At 41.5% G+C, this 18,346-nt stretch overlaps 1 protein-coding gene across 1 annotated transcript in view; it reads right to left on the bottom strand.

The window, feature by feature from the left end:
- Positions 1-205: 205 nt before the first annotated feature.
- Lrp6 (LDL receptor related protein 6) overlaps positions 206-18,346 on the bottom strand; it is a 123,417-nt gene continuing 105,276 nt past the window's right edge. Inside the window, exons 18-23 of the mRNA XM_038318382.1 lie at positions 15,191-15,427; positions 13,498-13,608; positions 9,569-9,799; positions 8,353-8,489; positions 7,301-7,398; positions 206-4,704 (exon numbers count right to left, since the gene is read on the bottom strand). Of these exons, the coding sequence (XP_038174310.1) occupies positions 4,410-4,704; positions 7,301-7,398; positions 8,353-8,489; positions 9,569-9,799; positions 13,498-13,608; positions 15,191-15,427 (1,109 nt within the window). The 3' untranslated portion in view covers positions 206-4,409. The remainder of the gene's footprint in view (positions 4,705-7,300; positions 7,399-8,352; positions 8,490-9,568; positions 9,800-13,497; positions 13,609-15,190; positions 15,428-18,346) is intronic.

Genomic DNA, 18,346 nt, shown 5'->3' with positions numbered 1-18,346 from the left:
CGAGAACACGCCGTGCTGAAGAGCCTGGAGGTCTCCAGAGTTCTAGGCACAAAGGTCAGCCCTGAAATAGCCAACAGTTTTCAGTTCTTCACACAAACTGCGTCAAAGCTGCACTTGCTCTTATTTGTAATACAGTAGTGTTCATCACACAAAGCACAACCATTTTCATTATTTCTTGGAGTAAATGATAGTTGCACTTTTTCACTGATTTTTCCATGGTTTTATTATAAAAATCAACATTTCATTTGTTACAATTCAGCTTATTGTAATAATCAAAAGGGAGTTTATACAAGGTACCTTTATACAATTTATAATTAAAGCACTTATTTTACAAAAGGGGGTGAGTAAGTGGACAAGGGCTGACCAAATGTTGGCCATTATAATATAAATACATCCTTGCAAAGCACCATCGTACCAAAGTTGATGTACAAGAAACACCAGCTGACTTAAGACAATGACAAAGATTAAAGCTTAAGAAAAAGTTTAGACTCATAAGGGACAAACACCCGAAAGCAGCTCCAGATCCTTCACTCGCAGCGAGGCTAGTCCAGTTCGGCCTCTCGTATCCTCTTTCTCCGGCCTCCCTCACCAGACTCTGATGCAATCACTCTCCTCGCCTCACTTTCCTCTTAGTACTCTATTTAGGCACTGATATAGATACATATCCACACGGATCTATAGCTAGACCACCCCTCCACTTTCCTATATGTAGTGGATAAACAAACAAAGCCCAAATGGACAGTTAAGAAAAAGCATGTTCTCTATCTCTTTGGTGTTGACTTTGGGCAAATGCTAAGTGATGATGGAGAATCCAATGATTAGTATATGTTGGGCCCATATTCTGCTTCTGAGTGCAATCAATCTGTAATTCTAAAAATTCCCTAGGAATAAAATAAAGAATGGTCTACAAATGCCTGTGAAACAATGATAAAGCTCCCTCCCATTGAGGTGAGGGCAGAGTTGGTAACTTGATTCTAAGTCACTAAGATAAACCAGTGCATCCGCCTCCCTTCTCCTCAGGTGTAAGCTGAATTCAATGAGCTGTGCAGTCAGAGAAGGATCCTGAGAATAAGGATCCACAATGTGAACCACTTAAGTCACTAATGTGTAATTTTGTACTTGAGGCCCAAAGTCCGTGACTTTAAAACCTGAGGATTTCAAAAGCCACATCCTGACACTATAAAGCAGTGCATCCCAGATGTCCTAAAATCACACCTCTTCTCATGGCCTGCTTTAGGTCTGGGATAAGGAAACCCCAGGAAATTAAAAGGAATTCTGACATTTTAACTAATGCTTGATGATAAACGTATTTAAGACTTAGTGCACACCCATAATTGTGCATGGCTTTCATTTATGAACTCTTAAATATTGCCAATCAACTGATATCCACATTCCTTTCTACAATCTAATTCTGAGTAAGAAATCAGTTTGTTAATACTTTCTATAGTCACATGGGCTACACATTAGCACAGCACAGTCACTAATAGCAGGACATTTTCGGGGGTGAACAGAAGACGACTTTTGTTTCTGAAGCTTGTAGAGAAGGAGGCTTACTTGCAGAAAGCCATCCTGATCACTAAGCACACCGAATGAACTGATGAGTAAGCACAGCTATGAACTGACAATCACTCATGGGCCTTTACAGTGAGACAACAGACACTTCCCCTAGACAACTGTCACCTAAGGTAGATGGCTAGTTTTACAACTTAATGTGCACTGACGAAAACATTATAAAATTTTTTTAAAAAGAAAAATACCAGTAATATTCTACCCACCAACTCTAGTTTAAACCTCTTCTTTGACTGTGCCCATTTACCTGACCTACATGAGAACTACTTGGGCCTTGGTTAGGAGACTAGGGCCCCAGAGTACAAAATGTTCTATCAGTAAATAGGCATACTTTAAAATACAAGCTCAAAACAAATAGCCAAGAAACTATGGAATCTAATCAAATTTTATTCATGTTTCCTCTTAAATAATCTAGACATATCCTAATTTAAAACTTTCCCTTTTCCCCCAATTGTGTACTCATAAGTTTATTTTTCCTTATTTTTCTTATGTTCAATAATTACGACATAGTTTACTTAAACTTAACTGTCCATGTAACTTGAGTATCTTTATCTTTCCCAAATTTAACAACCATCTCACTAAAAAATACTCTCAGAAGTACTCACTACAACTCAGCTGCCCCAGAAAGAGGATACTGAGATTAACCTGAACTGCCTTCAAATCATTTCAACAAATTGGCACACAAATTTGTATTCTGCAAGAAGAGGCCATTGCCATCGCAGCACAAGCACTTGGACTGAGATGAAACAAGGCAGCATCCTTCTTAGCTCACTATAGTGCAAGTCTCCACATGGGAAGCCCACCAAGATAAAGATGCACATAAAAATGTAAACATAGAATTCTCAACTTCTAACTGACACCCAGTCATTGCTGACCTTCCCATCTTCACTCAAGCGTCAAGTGCCCCGTGCGTCACAGAAGGTGAGTTCAAGGCCCATTCTGTCTCCGCGCCGAGCACTTTGTTTCAGTAACAGGAAGAGTTAATGCTTATCTGACCGAAATGCAAGACATGCATGGATTGCCATTTACTTATACACAAGATAAGTGCCCCTGATTCTGACTAAGCTGTCCCCAACAAAAGCATTATCTTGAAAGATTTGGTTTTCTCTTTAAAAACGTACCTCTGTGTTTTTTTAAAAGTTAATTAAACTCTGCCAAAATTCTGGAATCATTTCTTTCTATTGTTTTCACTTAGGCTCTAAAATCCAGAAGCCTCACATCAATATATAATTTAAAAATATATTCAATAAGTAATCAACAGCTGCTTAGGTAAAAGCACACTAGGTTAAAAACAGCTCAACTGTAGCAGAGGAGTGCTAGGCAGGACACTAATGTCTGGACAGCGGGAGAGCAGCGGGCGAAGGCCATCCCACAGGTCAGCCCTGACAGCGACAGAGGTAGCAGCTCAGGACCGCCATGGCGGTCAGGCAGGTCAGGCATGTTTCAGAAGAGACTTCCATTAGCCTCCACCACTCAAGTTCCTGCAGCTGACTCTTCTCATTTACCCACACCGTTAACATTTGTGAAATTATCTTAGTCCATAATGGGACGAGAGAGAACACAGAACACAGGTGACTGTAAGAAGAGACTGCGGGTCGTGTGAAAACATTCACAGTGCCTGCCACCACACTAACAGAGGTATGCGGGAGACGGCACTCTGAGGAAAGCTGGTACACATAAAGTGAAAACAGCACACACAGTTAATATAGGGAAACCTAATAACACAAACAAAACAAAACAAAAAAAAAAAAACCCTTCTTTTTAAATAGACTGTTTCTAACCAGAGCACATTTAAATGTTTTACTCAAAAAAACATACATTAAATGATTTCACACTGTGATATCGTATGCTGCAAGGATACAAAACTAATTTACAAGAATATAGCATATTCGTGATTTTTTAAGCATTGTCTATATGTGTTGTAAAAAGACACTTTAATGAGCATTAAAACAATCATGGAAGACCAATAATATGGCTAACTTTTGATTATGCAAAACAGCCTACAACTTAAAACAGTCAAATGGTGATAGTAGATATACTGGAATCAATCCCTTGTTGAGTAAATTCCATTTAGTCAATTCCTCAGATTAAAAAGCTTGACTAAATCATGGCTCTTGGCAGAATGGCCTACAAGCTGCTGGGGAGGCAGCAAGGTGAAAGCAACTAGTGTTACCAAGAACTGGGCCAGCGGCATGGGCTCTCACCAGTTCCACAGCATCCTGCAGCAGACACCTCATCTCTTACAGCAGCAACACTCAAAATAGATTGTACAAGCATCTATTTTCCTTAAGGAAACTGTGGGATTCCTAGAGAAAACAAAGCCCTTTGTCCAAAATTAGTACTATAATTTCTTTCCTTCATGGTTTCTTAACTTGTTGACCCTCAAAAATGTTAGTTAGTCTGAAGGCGATTTTGGCTGCTTCCAAGTTTGCCACTCTGAGATGGAATTACTTTCTCTTCTTTCTTTAGTTTTTGGTATCATTGAAACCCAGACACTCCCAGTCAGTGATGCCTCTGCTATCCCTGTTTCCTTTGTGCTCAGTCATTTCACTGGGTTTAAGGCATGCTTTGTGTATTTAGTTTGCAAAAATAAAACTTTTAGTACAAATTTATATTTTATACAAACTTTTATGGCACAAGCAGCAAATCTGCTCTTTTAAGAAAATATATAAATATCCTTTTCTTCTGTACAAATATCTCTAGTACCCCACCCACTTTATAATGTTAACTGTACAGGGTCTGCCTCACTCTGCTTTATAGCTCCCTCCCCCCCTCCAGATCTCAACCAGATGTGTATTTACATTTCCCGGCGGAGGCAGTCAGAGGAGGAGGGCCCCTCCTCAGGAGGAGTCTGTGCAGGGGGAGGGTGGTGGTGGGTAGAGGTGATGCGAGTAGCTCCTCTCGGTATATGGAGAAGGAGGGCAGCTCTCATAGTTCTCCTCTGCTGACAAGTATTGGCTGCGGGGTGTGGGTGGTGGGGGCACAGGCTCTGAGTCATAGTTCAAGTCACTGGTGTAGCCCTTGGCTGTTGCCACTGAGGTCATTCTCCGGCTAGGAGCATAGTCACTGTCACAGACGTCAGTGCTGCAGGGTGTAGTGGGCGGTGCAAAGTGCCGGTAGCTGTAAGGCCTGTAGCTAGTGTGTGAAGAAAATAGAAGCACAGTTAGTTTTACATAACAATATCTGTATCAGAAATCAGAGAAAGAGATATAAATCTAGTTTGAAAGCTATGAGCTGTTGCAGTTAACATCTGTATGGATGGGTAGTCCTTGCCTGGCATGTGCAGGGAGGCCATGGGTTAATCCCTAGGACCACCACAACCAAAAAGCCGCTGCTTTTAATCGGCACACATGAAGAAGCAATGGCACATTGTCAAAAACATGGATGGAGTTGGAGAGCAGAGAACTCAAGCCCCAAATGTGCTCTTCTCCCTTGAGGCAAACTAAAATGCACGTGCTGTATACAGGCCCTGGGTTTGACCCCAGTATCATATTCAAAAATAGAATAAAAACAAACCAACTCAAGAGTTTTACTATTGACACACTTTGAAAAACTGTTGTATTTTTGCTCAGGTGTTGGGGACTGAACCCAGGGCCTTGCTCACACAGAACAAGCGGTCTACTGTTCAACTCCAGCCTTGGCCGACCCGTTACACACCTCACGGTCACAGACCTCAGCAGTTCCAGGAGCTTCAGAGCGTGTGGAAATGGGTCTTCCATAGTCTACTCTCACTCTACACTCTTTGGTCATTTCATAATTTGCCTGACAGGTAAGTTAATGATGTCTGAAGACCTTGTTTCTTTTAAAAGTAAACTACTGCACAATCCAGGCTGAACTCCAGCCACATCCACCCTGTTAAGACTGTCGTGTGCAAAAGGAAACTATTCTAACTTGGAGTTGTGGTATTTGTAGTTAGGTATACAGTCCTACATGCATTTTCAACTGAGTATCAAACTTTAAACGCCCAGAGGGCCAGTCAACTATCTATTTGTTTATATACCTTTTAAAATAATCTCTAGTTAAAAAGTCTGTAACCTGGGTATCTAGGAAAAGCGACCTGAAGAGAAGCACACTCACGGAGGTGAGAGCTGACCTAAACAATGGCTTGTCTGTGGATGACTTCCTACGTTATTCTACGTATGGCCACTCTTCTCTTATTTCATACTTATCCTAAAGATCCACGCATTAACTGCCTCTAAAATACAGTGACTGCAAGAAAAGGGGTAAGAACAACTGACAGGCACCCATGCCTTCTGCTGCCACTCAGCCTTGCCCACAGGCCCCACTGAGCAGGTTCCTGTGACTTTTACCATCATTGCTAACAGGATATCATCATAGCACTTCTGCTTTTTTGTTTCATCTTTCTGTTCAAACAGAAGCCAAAGCCTGGGGAGATTTTCTGGATTAAAACTGAAAAGGCTAAAAACTTCTAGTCTCATTAAAAAAAAGGAAGAAGGAAATAAAAAAGAAAGTTGATCAACAAAATTCTGTTAAATCTCAGCTTAAGCAAAATCATGGCAATTGATAAAGAAGTTTGACAGATTTTAGCCTACTTTAGACATTCGAAATGATTTAAAGTGGTCATATACTTTGCCTAACGTTCTTCAAGCTGAATTAAGTAAGTTTTTTAAATGAAATTTTAGTTTCTGTTCTTGTTTTTCAATTTTCAGGCCTGTTTTTGTTTTGGCATTTTAGAACAAAGCTGTGGTATGAAAAGAAATCTTAGAATAATTCATAGGAACAATCATGGTGGAGGCGACCCTGTCTCAGTCTTAAACGATTTTCGTAGGCAGTTTCTACTCTATTCCATCACTGCAAAGTCCTCCCAGGCCAAACTGACTGAAAGGAAACACCATCCAAATGGTAAGGGCGCTGAGGACCACAGGACAGTTTCAGACAGAACACAGACGAAGAGCGGGGCACACATGACAGTAACAGACCTCCTCAACACACTCGCAGTTAGCAGAGGTCACTTCCTGCTGCTACTTACAAACATGCTTCATTCACTTTAGTGAGACTTGTAGTAAGAAGGGTTGCTTATAGGTTCCTGGCTGCCCGGCTAGCTTAGACCCAAAATAATCACACAGAAACTATATTATTTAAAACACTGTTTGGCCCATTAGCTCTAGCTTTTTATTGGCTAACTCTTACATCTTAATCTAACCCATCTCCATTAATCTGTATATTACCACGCGGCTGTGGCTTACCGGCTAAAGTTTTGGCATGTCTGACTCTGGCGGCTCCATGGCTTCTCTCTGACTCTGCCTTCTTCCTCCCAGCATTTAGTTTAGTTTTCCCTGCCTACCTAAGTTCTGCCCTGTTATAGGTCCAAAGCAGTTTTTTTATTCATTAACCAATAAAAGCAACACATAGACAGAAGAACCTCCCAAACCAGAGACTTGTTTATTCCATGCAACTACATGGAAAATCTTTTATTCCAGGTTACAGTAGGCCAACCGGCTTCTGATTTCTTTCAGTTATCTGTGCCCCACACTCCTGCTCCTGTGAGCTCTCACAGCTCTGACCTATCTTGCCCAATCCCTAACTGCATTACTCTAAAAGCCAGCTGTGTAACTCTCTTTTAAATATAAAATAAAAAAGAAGGGATTGGGGGTGGACAATGTCAAGTCTTGCCAAGAGAAGAATCCTAATCTTTCTTTGGTGATCATGGTCTGTTCATTTGAGGGTTAGTATGTTCACAAATGGAATATGGAAAGAAGGCATGCCTTACCTGTAGGACCTATGTGTGGAGGGACTGTTGGAAGAATAACCAAATTCCATGGTATAATGAGATCGCTCTGTAGCAGGCGATGGTGGTGGGTTCAAAATCTAAAAGGGAAACAGTTAAAATATTAAGCAAACAATAACTTTACAGATATAGATGTAAAAAATATTTATCTACTATCTTTTCATCTTTCTGTCTATCCTTTTCTATTACACTATCAGCATATTCTTTTCAAAACAACTACTTAAATAGCACTTCAAGACTGTGGCTCCCTTTTCCTAGGCCACAAGTTCTTTATCCTAAACAAGTGGTAAGAAAAATAAAAAAACAAAACCTGTCACCCCCATCACTGGCTTGTTTGGCACTGACAGGCTCTAATTTTTTTAAACATAATTTTTCTATGTCTGTAGAAAAATTATTAATTTAAGTGGGATTCTAATGTGCTTTCTCTTAAATTTTATTTTTATACATGTAGGTACAAGAGCATATATGCATATGCATGCAATTGAAGGCCAAAGGGAACCATAAATGTCCTTCTCAGGACCGCTATCCACCTCCTTTAAGGCAGGCTCTCATTAGCCTGGTGTGCACTAACTAGTCTAGGTGGGCTGGCCAGTGCACTCCAGGGATCCTCCTGTCCCCACCTCTGCAATTCTGGGATTATGAGCCAGGCCCAGCTTTTTATCTTGGTGCTGGGGATGGAACGCAGGTTCTCTTGCCTGCGAGACAAGCATTTTACAGACTGAACTACCTCCCCACCTACATGTTTCTTTTAGTGGGTTACAAATGAAAAGTCCAAAGTCTGTTTGGTACCTTAGTGGTTTAACTTTTATTTGAATTGTGAAATTATTATAATGTTTTCAACTATGCTTATTATTACAGAGTAAACTTAAAAGATTTAAGCACAGGGCAGTGGTGGTAAATTCTCACTGACTCCTACATGCTTAAACAACTACTTTCACAATACCATCACTGAGTACCCACATTTAAATGAATTGATTTAACATGCTATGTATTTTAACAGTGAAAGACAAACGAAGCAAAAGCAGACGGCTTACTGCAGGGAAGTAAGTGCCTTTGGTACTTGAAGAACTACTTGACGATGCTCCTGTGACGTGTGCTCGATCGTAGGGAGGCCCACTGCTTCCCCCCATGATACTGAGGGAACTGATCATTGATTTTCCTCGAGACATTCCTGAAGGATATGAAAATGAAAGCTGAGTAACATCTACAAAGATATATGAAATAACTAATCAACATTGAAGTTACAAGCAGCCCAACTAAAATGATTTATGCCCTCTTTTCCTAATAATATCTGTAAAGAGCTCATGAGAAGGGAAACGAATGTTGAAGTGAAAGCTCCATTCAGAGCAGGCTTCACATAAGGCCAGGCCGCTCCCCACCTGGCCCTGTCAAAGGAAACAGAGCCCTGCAGAGTGAGAGTTTGTCCCAAAAGACTTAAGGAAAGGACTGAGGATGAAGACTGTGAACCAGGGTAGATTAAACCAACAGATGAGCTCCAGAGAAAGCAAAGGCTTCTAAAGACTGGAGCTGATGCACAAAGACACTCAAAACTACTAATGCTAAGGAAGGTTCTACTTGTCCAAGTAAGTTTCCATTTCCACTTACTAGAAATAGGAACGGCAACAGGGGAGCATCACCATTCACCAGCTGAAACATTATAGCTGTTTACTTGAAAGTCACACCACAGTAAATTCCTATTTTCAGAGGTCAGACATCTCCTCATTAAAAGGCAAGATTCTTTTCATCAAAGGTACCACAAAACCCTGGGAAAAGATTTACTGCCTAACAGACTCAGTGTCTTCACCAACCTCACACCACTGTCAGCATATTAGATCAGGAGAAGGCAGAGAGGAGTGTGTTCCTTCCTTGTCAACCAGCTATTTCCAAAATCCTTGTTTGTGGAAAGCAAACTGATCTGTCTTTGGACTCCTTCATTCCTAGAGTAATAGCCTCAAGTCCCCAGTGGTGAAATTAAATTGTAGTGTTCACCAAAGCACTGGCTGACTTGCTTTCAATATACTGTAGCCCCACAATGCAGTCAGAGGCCTGAAGCTGGCAAAGTCATACCTAAGTCTATCTGTATAGAAACAGTGTAAAAATTAAAAAAAAATTTACTCTCACAAGTTCTTAAACCCCAAATAATCCAGTTTTTAATCCTAGGCACGTCCTTTTTCCACAATGGAAATTCAGTAATTTTTTTAGAGCTTAAACTGGACAAAACCAGATTCTCACAAACTAGTCTTCACTTACCTGGAAGAGATCCCGACAGAGAGCTTGGGTGAGGAACATAACCAAGGGGCACAGAAGCTGGGCCATGAACCACATAGTCATTAGTCATAGTCTCCCCATCTCCCTTCATACGAGGACACAGCATCCTTTGGCAGATAAAGTATATGGTTCCAGATACAAATATGGTGACAATTACTCCAATGACTGAACCAACTGTGTTGGTGGCCTGTGGTGCTGGCTCTTCAGTTGGATCTAAAATGGAAAGTACTAGTTATATAATGGAAAAACAACTATACATTCAAAATAGCAATAAAAGAATGCAAAAATAAAAATATGTTGATAAATCAAACTATATACAGCTTACATAAATATATATCATACCACATAAAAATATGAATTAAATGGCATCACTTAATTTAAATAAATTTAAAGAAGCTACTGTTAAATGACGACAACAGACCAAGAAGTATCACTGCAGAGACAGGCTTTGAGAAGTCACCAAAACGTTCTCTGTGGAATCGTGGAGAAGCCAAAAGCAGCCAGAACTAGTGCCACTTAGATCGAGTGAAGCCGTCTGTAAACCGCAGACGAGTCAGGCACTCAGATCCAACCTCCACTGTGTCTCTAACTTGACTACAAGAGGATTCAGCAAGGCCAGAGAACTGGAGAAGGATCCTGCCCAGCACACCTACCTTCCTGGATTTCTGGCTACTTGAGTCTTTAAGAAACAGAAGGCATGAAAAGAAAGAGCAAGAAGCACCCACTTCTGACTAGTTAACCCATAGATAATCTCATAATGAAGACCCTTTAAAACATTTTCTGCTTTTTGTTAAATCTCCCACCCATGTAGCTAAACTCATCAATGACAGCACTAAGTTGCCTGTTGTGGCCATTAGCCCCAAACTCAGCCTGTGGGGTCTAAAGCACATGCTCTCTTCAGTCCTTGCCAGCTACCATCACTTCTGCATTCTCTTCTATGCCTTGATATTCCTCCCCAGTGCCAAACTTCAGGAACGAATAAAAACCCCTTCTTGACATTCCTGCCCCACACTGCTGGTCTCTGGGACACACTGCTGATGGCAGGCTTCCTCTCTCACCCCTGCAGGGAAATGGCCCACAACGGCTAAGAGCTCTCGGACTCTGCATCTCACAGACCGCTCTGCATGGTCAACAGATTGGGCTCCCGCTTTCTTTTAAACAGTTTCTGCTCACTATGGAAGACACCATTCTCCTAGTTTTACTATTTGTTTATTTTTTGATACGGGGTATCATCTAGTCCAGGTTGGCTTCAATCCTGCCATGTAGCTGAAATCTTCACCCTCCCCTGACTCCCTAGTGCTGGGGTCATGAGTGTTATGGCCGTCCTCCGCCCTACTTACTAGCTCTGATTATTCCTGCTGTTATTTGTGCATGCCACCCTGATTTATTACTACTTACTTGCTTCCTCCTCTACTCTCAGGAGATTTCATCCATTATCATAGCTTTAATTACCATCAATAATCTAAAGAGTGCCAAATACCTTCCTGAGCCATAGACCTACTCAACCAATTTCCTAACAGTATTAATGGGACAGCCCATCATTACCTTTAATGTAAGATATCCCAAACTGAGCTCACCATTATCACTACCTCTCCCAGATCCAGAGGTAAAACAGGTAATAGCTGGGGTAGACCAATTAAGAACAATAAAAACTGGCATGGCCTGGCAAGCTGTAAAGTGTATGCCCGTGAAAGCCATTTAAATTTAAAACAGAGACAGCAAACAGCACTGCATTAACCAAGCATTACTCCTACACTGCAAATGTTATGGTACTTCAGTGTTTAGTTCCTTCTGCAAATCCTGGTTAATGACCCCTGATGGAGATGGGTCATCTGTTTATGTGTTACTTTCATTGGTTAATAAAGAAACTGCCTTGGCCCTTTAATAGGACAGAAAATTAGGTAGGCGGAGTAGACAGAACAGAATTCTGGGAGAGAGAAGGTAGACGCTTTGGGCAGTCGCCATAGTTAGTCGCCATGCTTCTCCTCTCCAAGACAGATGCAGGTTAAGATCTCTCCTGGTAAGCGACCACCTCGTGGTGCTACACAGACTACTAAATATGGGTTAAAGCAAGATATGAGAATTAGCCAATAAGAGGCTGAAACTAATGGGCCAGGCAGTGTTTAAAAGAATAGAGTTTCCGTGTAATTATTTCGGGTAAAGCTAGCCAGGTGGCGGGACACAGCCCCGCCGCTCCATCTACAGACCCCAGTCACACTGTGAGGTACCCGTGGGTCAACTCAAAATTGCCAGCTGTATCTAAGTGGTTGCCAACCCTTCTGTCTCTGCAATAATGGAAAGCCAGCCTTCCTTTCCCAGCCTTTCTGCTTCTCCTGATCTAGATCATCTTCAGTCAGAACCACAAAAGCCTCCTGAGCATTTTCAATTGCAGACTGCAAACCATTAGAAGATGGGGAAACAATCTAGTGGGTTATAACCAGCATTTAAAATAAAGGAAACAGAAAAATCAAGATGCAGTGTGCTTCATGTACATAAAAGCCACTGCAGGACACCTGTTTCTCTACACATACATCTCACCTTTATACTTCTTTTGATGTGGTCCAAAAAACTTTGAAAACAAACAGCCTAATAGATGTCCCTGCCTACAGTCCTATTACCTCTAACACGTTTTATAGCTTTGGCTTTCATGTTCCCACCCTAGCCTGTTCTTAGAACTGTGAGTGGAGTATCACCTTCACCAACTGTGCTACTATTCTCTCTTGGTGACACACCCAAGACACAGCTAAGGCAGCAATCCCATTTACTCACAGCAGTTCCAGAAAGTTGATTGGCTTCACACCTTCCTGGCTCTAAACAGAACACAGCATCTCTACTTATCTGCAGAAACCACACTTTCATTCATCAACATCGATCTCAAATATCGTTTTTCTAAGAAGCTTCCTTCATGTACTCTATTTTCATTCCTAAAAAGTTGGTTGCCTCCTCCTTTGTGCTAGGGCTTATGTGGCTCTGTGACAGCTCGGCGTTAGTGAGTGTGTGTGTGTGTCGGGGGGCTAGCTTAGAGGGAAGCAAGGAAGAAGAGAGGCAGGCAAGCAGTCATGGAGGCAATGAGGGAGAAAGGATGGCAAGAAAGGACGAAGAAGAAAGCATTTAAATTCTAAAGCCTGAGAAACTGGTAGAAACACTTCAAGAAAACAGTTAAACACAAACTAATGTTCAGAATGAAGTTCAGATTAGCAATTAATTTCCATGTATCTAAATTACCTGAGAATTTTGTGACTTTAGTTGTGGCAGAGCAATGTTTTCCCCCCCTGGTGTTTTACTATCTCTGTGCACAAAGAAAGCACTGTCCTTAAACAATTATTAAAAGCAAAACAGAAAATATCTCTGGCACAAATAACTAGTGTAAGTGTTCCACATAAGGAAATCTGGATTTTAAGTAAAATACAAAAAGAGGGGGTGGTGGTGGTAATGTAGTCGTATTTTGTTTGTGTTTTAACAAATACAGCTTGCCTGAGGATGTAGAGGCCAGGCAGTGGTGGCACACCTTTGATCTCAGGACTCAGCAGACAGACCTGCTAGTTCAAGGCCACCCTGGGCTACACAGAATTGATGCAGTCAAAAGCACTTGGGATTACATGCCTTTAATTCCAGCACTAGCGAGGTGGAGACAGGAGTGATACGGGTGAAGAGAGGAATGTAATGCGGGAGGAGACAGGAGTTCAGGGCAGTCTGGAGATGCATCCTGAGGGCTCGTAGAGGCAGGACTGCTGCATCTGAGCACGATGGAGGTAAAAGGTCTCCCGTGGTTGCTGCACTGCTTCTCTCATCTCTCAGCTTCCACCCCAAAGCTGACTCCAAGTTCTTATTAAGAACAGTTAGAATTTGTGCTACAAGGTCTTTTTCAAATTCTCCCTTGAGAACAATTTACAAGCTTCCTTCCTACTTACAACAGTCCAGTTCATCAGATTTGTCACTGCAGTCCACGTTGTGGTCGCATTTCTTGTGCTTTCCGACACACTGGCCATTGGCACAGCGGAACTGGTCAATTAAACAAAGCACTAGAAAAAAAGCAGAGTTTTATTTTTAGCACTTTTATTTTATTTTATTCTTATTTTGTTGTGAAGAAAAATTCTATCAAGAATCAAATGCTTTCTAAATACACTCTAAAGACATATCAGGCTTAGCACAGAATGTGTTCGGTAGCTCTCCACGTACCCTGAGTCAGTTCTTAAGAAAACCCGTTGCTATAAACGAGCAAGCCTGGGGCTGGAGAGATGGCTCCATGGTTAAAGAGCTCTGGCAGCTATGGAGGCTCATAACCATCTATAATTCTAACTCCAAGGGATCTGACATCCTCTTCTGGCCTCCTCAAGTATTAGGGTCACAGGCACACACACAAACATGAAGGCAAAATACCCACACATTTTTAAAAGAACAAGAACCCTGACATCTCCTCTCACTCTGGCTTCTTATTGAGACATGCCTATAATCTCCCAAGTGCTCCCACTAGTGTGCTGCCACCTGCCACGAGATTTTCACCAGAGTCCAACCAAAGCCATCACATGCCCTGGTAGCAGGCTTTCTCTGACCACCAGTCCCCAAATCATGACACAGAGACTTATTACCAACAGTGGATGCTTAGTCTTAGTTTAGGCTTGCTTCTGGCTAGCATTTTTAAACTTAAATTAACCTGTTCCTCTTCATCTATGTTTTTCCTCGGGGCTTTTATCTTTCTTTCATTCTGTATACCCTATTTCATGTCTGGCTGGTGGCTAACTAGCTGTCTGGCCCCGGGAGACTCCCTCTCTCTCCCTGAGACTAGATTCCTCCTCCTACTTATTCTCTGTGCCCACCAGCCCCGCCCACCCCTCTACTGCCTAGCTATTGGTCATTCAGTTTTATACCAGATCAATTAGGTGCCTTAGGCAGGCAAAGCAACACATCTTTACATCATTAAACAAATCAGCACAAACAAACCTTTACATAATTAAAGTAATATCCTGCAACATAAACAAATGTAACTCAACTTTAAATAATTAATATTCCACAACATGCCTTTGACACTGTAGAACTGTGATCAAATAGACCTCTTTTCTTTATAAAAAATGCCCACTGTGGTGGTTTGAATGAGCAGTACCTCATCATAGGATCACATAGTTAAACACTTGGTCCTTAGTTGGTGGAGCTGTTTTGGAAGATTATGGGGAGCTACAGCTTTCCTGGAGGAAGTACATCACTGGGGATGGGCTTTCTGAGTTCACACTCTCACCCACTTCCAGTTCGCTCCCTCCGCTTGGTTCTTGAGGTAGACAATGTGATCTCCCAGCTACCCTGCCGTCATAGACTCTCCCTCTAAAACCTTAAGCCAAAATAAACTCTTAATTCTTTATGATGCCCTTGGTCATAATGTTTTATCACAGCTACAAAAAGTAAAAAAGATATTCACCACCCGGGGATTTCAATAAAGTAGTGAAATGAGTACATTAATTTGCAGGACCTTACACATCTCAAATGGTTCAAATCAGCAACATGTATAATGTTCATGCCATAAATATAAACCCCAAATATACTGAAAAAAATGAATTTCAAATAATCTGATGCAAAGAAAGTATAAACCAAGCATCAAGGAATTCTTGATACCTTCACAATTCTTCTCATCTGACTTATCCTGGCAGTTGGCATCACCATTGCATCGAAGGGCGCCATCAATACACTGCCCACTGGCACACTGGAACTGCGACTCTGAGCACACGGGACAATTGAGCTCATCACTGTGGTCCTCACATTCAGTGAACCCATCACACCGCCAAGCCACAGGGATGCAGTCGATGTCCCCAGTGACACAAGTGAACTGCTGAGGGGAACATGTTGGAGGTTCTTCAAATGAACAAGGGGAGAGTGACAGGAACAGTGGTCACACATAGGTGCAAACATTTATAGCCAAGTGGAGCTCATTAAAATAAACAGCATTTCACAACAAAGAGGGTGTGTAGTCTACTCATCTAATCAAGTCATTCAGAGGCAGTAACCTATAAAAACACGGACATATTTTCTTGTAATTACAGTCTGAACAGGAACGAAATATCTGTAATTCACTGACCTCACACACCACCAGGAGTGATCATTATGACTACCAATTTCCAGGCATTTTAAAGTTAGCCTAGAATGAACATTTTTTTTCCAAGCTCTAAGATTCTCAAAAGCCTGCTCACAACCCCCTGAAGATCTCTATTACTTCTTCTTACTGGGTCCACTGAGTGGGTGTCGGAACATGGTCGAAGAGTGGAGTCCTGTGAGTGGAACTCTGACTACTGGTGAGAAAACGTCCAGAAAACAAGGCAAGAGTCTTGTGAGCTGTTTCCTCAAAAACATCAAATTGTTCTTGGAATGTGTTTTTGTGCCCTTTCCAGGTGTAGTGGATAGGAGTGAGTTTACTTCAGATTATTCATTACAACTGGCTATTGTTATTTGTTTAAATGCCTCTATGGAAAAATGTTTCTGCCACATGTGGCTTGTTCAACACCTGTGGCTTGTCTGTCACATGTGGCCTTGTCCTTGTGATTGGACACTTTACTCATGTGATTCTATTATCCCTTGGAGTATAAATTGTCTGATCTCTGAGTAAAGTTGGCCACTGCATAAGACTTTTGTCTGCCTCATTTATCAGCTCCATTGCCCCAGGTCCCACTGCCAGTCAGAGCAGTAATCAGGTGAGAACTGCTTGTAATAACTCTAAAGTGGCATTTGCATTTTTCACATCTGCACTGATGCTACAGAAAGAATTGTGGGTAAAGCTGCAGGGACCTTAGTAGACTCAAGGCAGTTCTACCACAGTAGTAGGAGTCCCCATAAGCCACACAGCCAAGAAACCACGGCTTTAATGAGCAAAAAAGGCCAGTTTCTCTTAGGAGTGCTTTTGATGGTCTTGATAGCACATCCCTGGGATCTCAGCACTTTGGAGGTACAGGAAAAGCACTCAGGTGTTAAAGGTCACCCTTAGCCATAGTGAGCTTCAGAGCAGCCTAGACTACATGAGAGCCTTTCTTTTAAGAAAAAAAAAATAACTCATGGTGTAATGTTAATTGTTTAAAAGTCAAGTCTTGAGTTCATTATTGTTGAAAAATGGAGGTATATGTTAAGTTCACATTGCACACCTAAGCAGGGTCTAACCAGGGTAGTTTTAATAGGCAAGCATCTGCTCACACCGTAAACATAAGTCAAAATGGAGTACTGTTTTTATCTGAAAGAATGACCTACAAGGAAGCTGTACTCACACTCAGGTGTTTCACAGGAATTAAACAAAAAACTGAATGAGTCTATTACCAAACAAACAAACCAAATAAAAACAATGTCTGGTTTTATATCTAATCATAAAACAGGAACTTGGGATCAGAGATTCAAGTTCTAGAAATCTGGGTGTAACACCAAACATCTACAGGTCAGCAGCAACACAGATTCTTCTTGTGAGGGGTGAGCACTAATAAATGTGAGCTTCTGATACTGCACAATGAAAGAGGCCAATCTGAAGGCTATGAGTGGGTGCCTGCACCTAAGTATGTACACAGTTTCCTGGAGTCCATGGCAGCCAGGGCATCAGCTACTCCAGACCTGTGGTTACAGATGGCAGTGCGCTACCACAGGGGCTAGAAAACAAACCTGGGTTCTCTGAAAGAGCAGCAAGTACACAAACTATCTCAAGCCCCTCTAGAGACTTCTGAATGGAATTCTAATACTTACAAAGGATTAAGTTCTGAAACTATAAAATGTCATATAAAATCTACAGAAAATAACTGGATGGGCACTGCTGGGCATGGTCCATAAACAATTTTAGCACCTGGGAGACTGAAGATTTCAGGTTTACGAGTCAGATGGGGTGCATAAAGAGATCTGTCTCAAACAATAATAACAACAATAAAAATCATCATCAGGGGAAGAGCAGAGTTGGGGGGGGGGGTGAGGCAATGTCTCATTTTGAAGTCCAAGCTTGCTCAAACTCACATTAATCCTGGCTTAGCCTCCTAAATTCAGGGATTACAGGCACAATCTACCACATGCAGCCTTCTTTTCTTCTCCTCCCCATTACCTCCCCCTTCCATCTCCTTTTTGTTGTGTGTATATACACATGTATGTACAAGTGTATGTCCATGTTTACATAGATGATGTGGTATTCCCCTCTGTATGCTATGAATATGTTTTATTACCACTGGTTAATAAAAAAGCTGCTTCAGTATATAGCAGGGTAGAATATAGTCAGGCTGGAAGAGATACAGAGAAAGAGGAGGTGGAGTCAGAGAAAAGCCATGTAGCTACCGAAGGAGTTAGACACCTCAGGCCTTACAGGTAAACCATGAGCCTCATGGTAAAAATATAAAATAATAGGAATGGGTTAATTTAAGATGTAAGAGTTAGCTAGAAATATGCCTAAGCTATTGGCCAAACAGTGTTGTGATTAACATAGTTTCTGTGTGATTATTCTCATCTGGGTAGCCAGGAAACGAACCAGCAGCCTCCGTCTACATATACAGGTACTGGTCAGAGGAGGATGTTGAGAGTCCTGCTCTATTGCTCTCTGCATAAGACAGTCTCTCACTAAACCTGCAGCTACACTGGTAGCCAGCAAGCCTCACTGATCTCCTACCTCGCCAACACTAGGGTCACAGGTACACACACTCATGCTTATTATTTTTACTATTATTTATTTATCTATCTATCTATTTATTTATTTATTTTATTTTACTTATTTTTTACATGGGTGTTTGAAATCCTCATGCTTGTGCTGCAAATACTCTTACCTAC

Source organism: Arvicola amphibius, chromosome 2 (assembly GCF_903992535.2).
Source record: "Arvicola amphibius chromosome 2, mArvAmp1.2, whole genome shotgun sequence".
Lineage (NCBI taxonomy): Eukaryota > Metazoa > Chordata > Mammalia > Rodentia > Cricetidae > Arvicola > Arvicola amphibius.
Note: the sequence above shows the minus strand (reverse complement) of the source record. Positions and strands in the feature narration are given on the sequence as shown.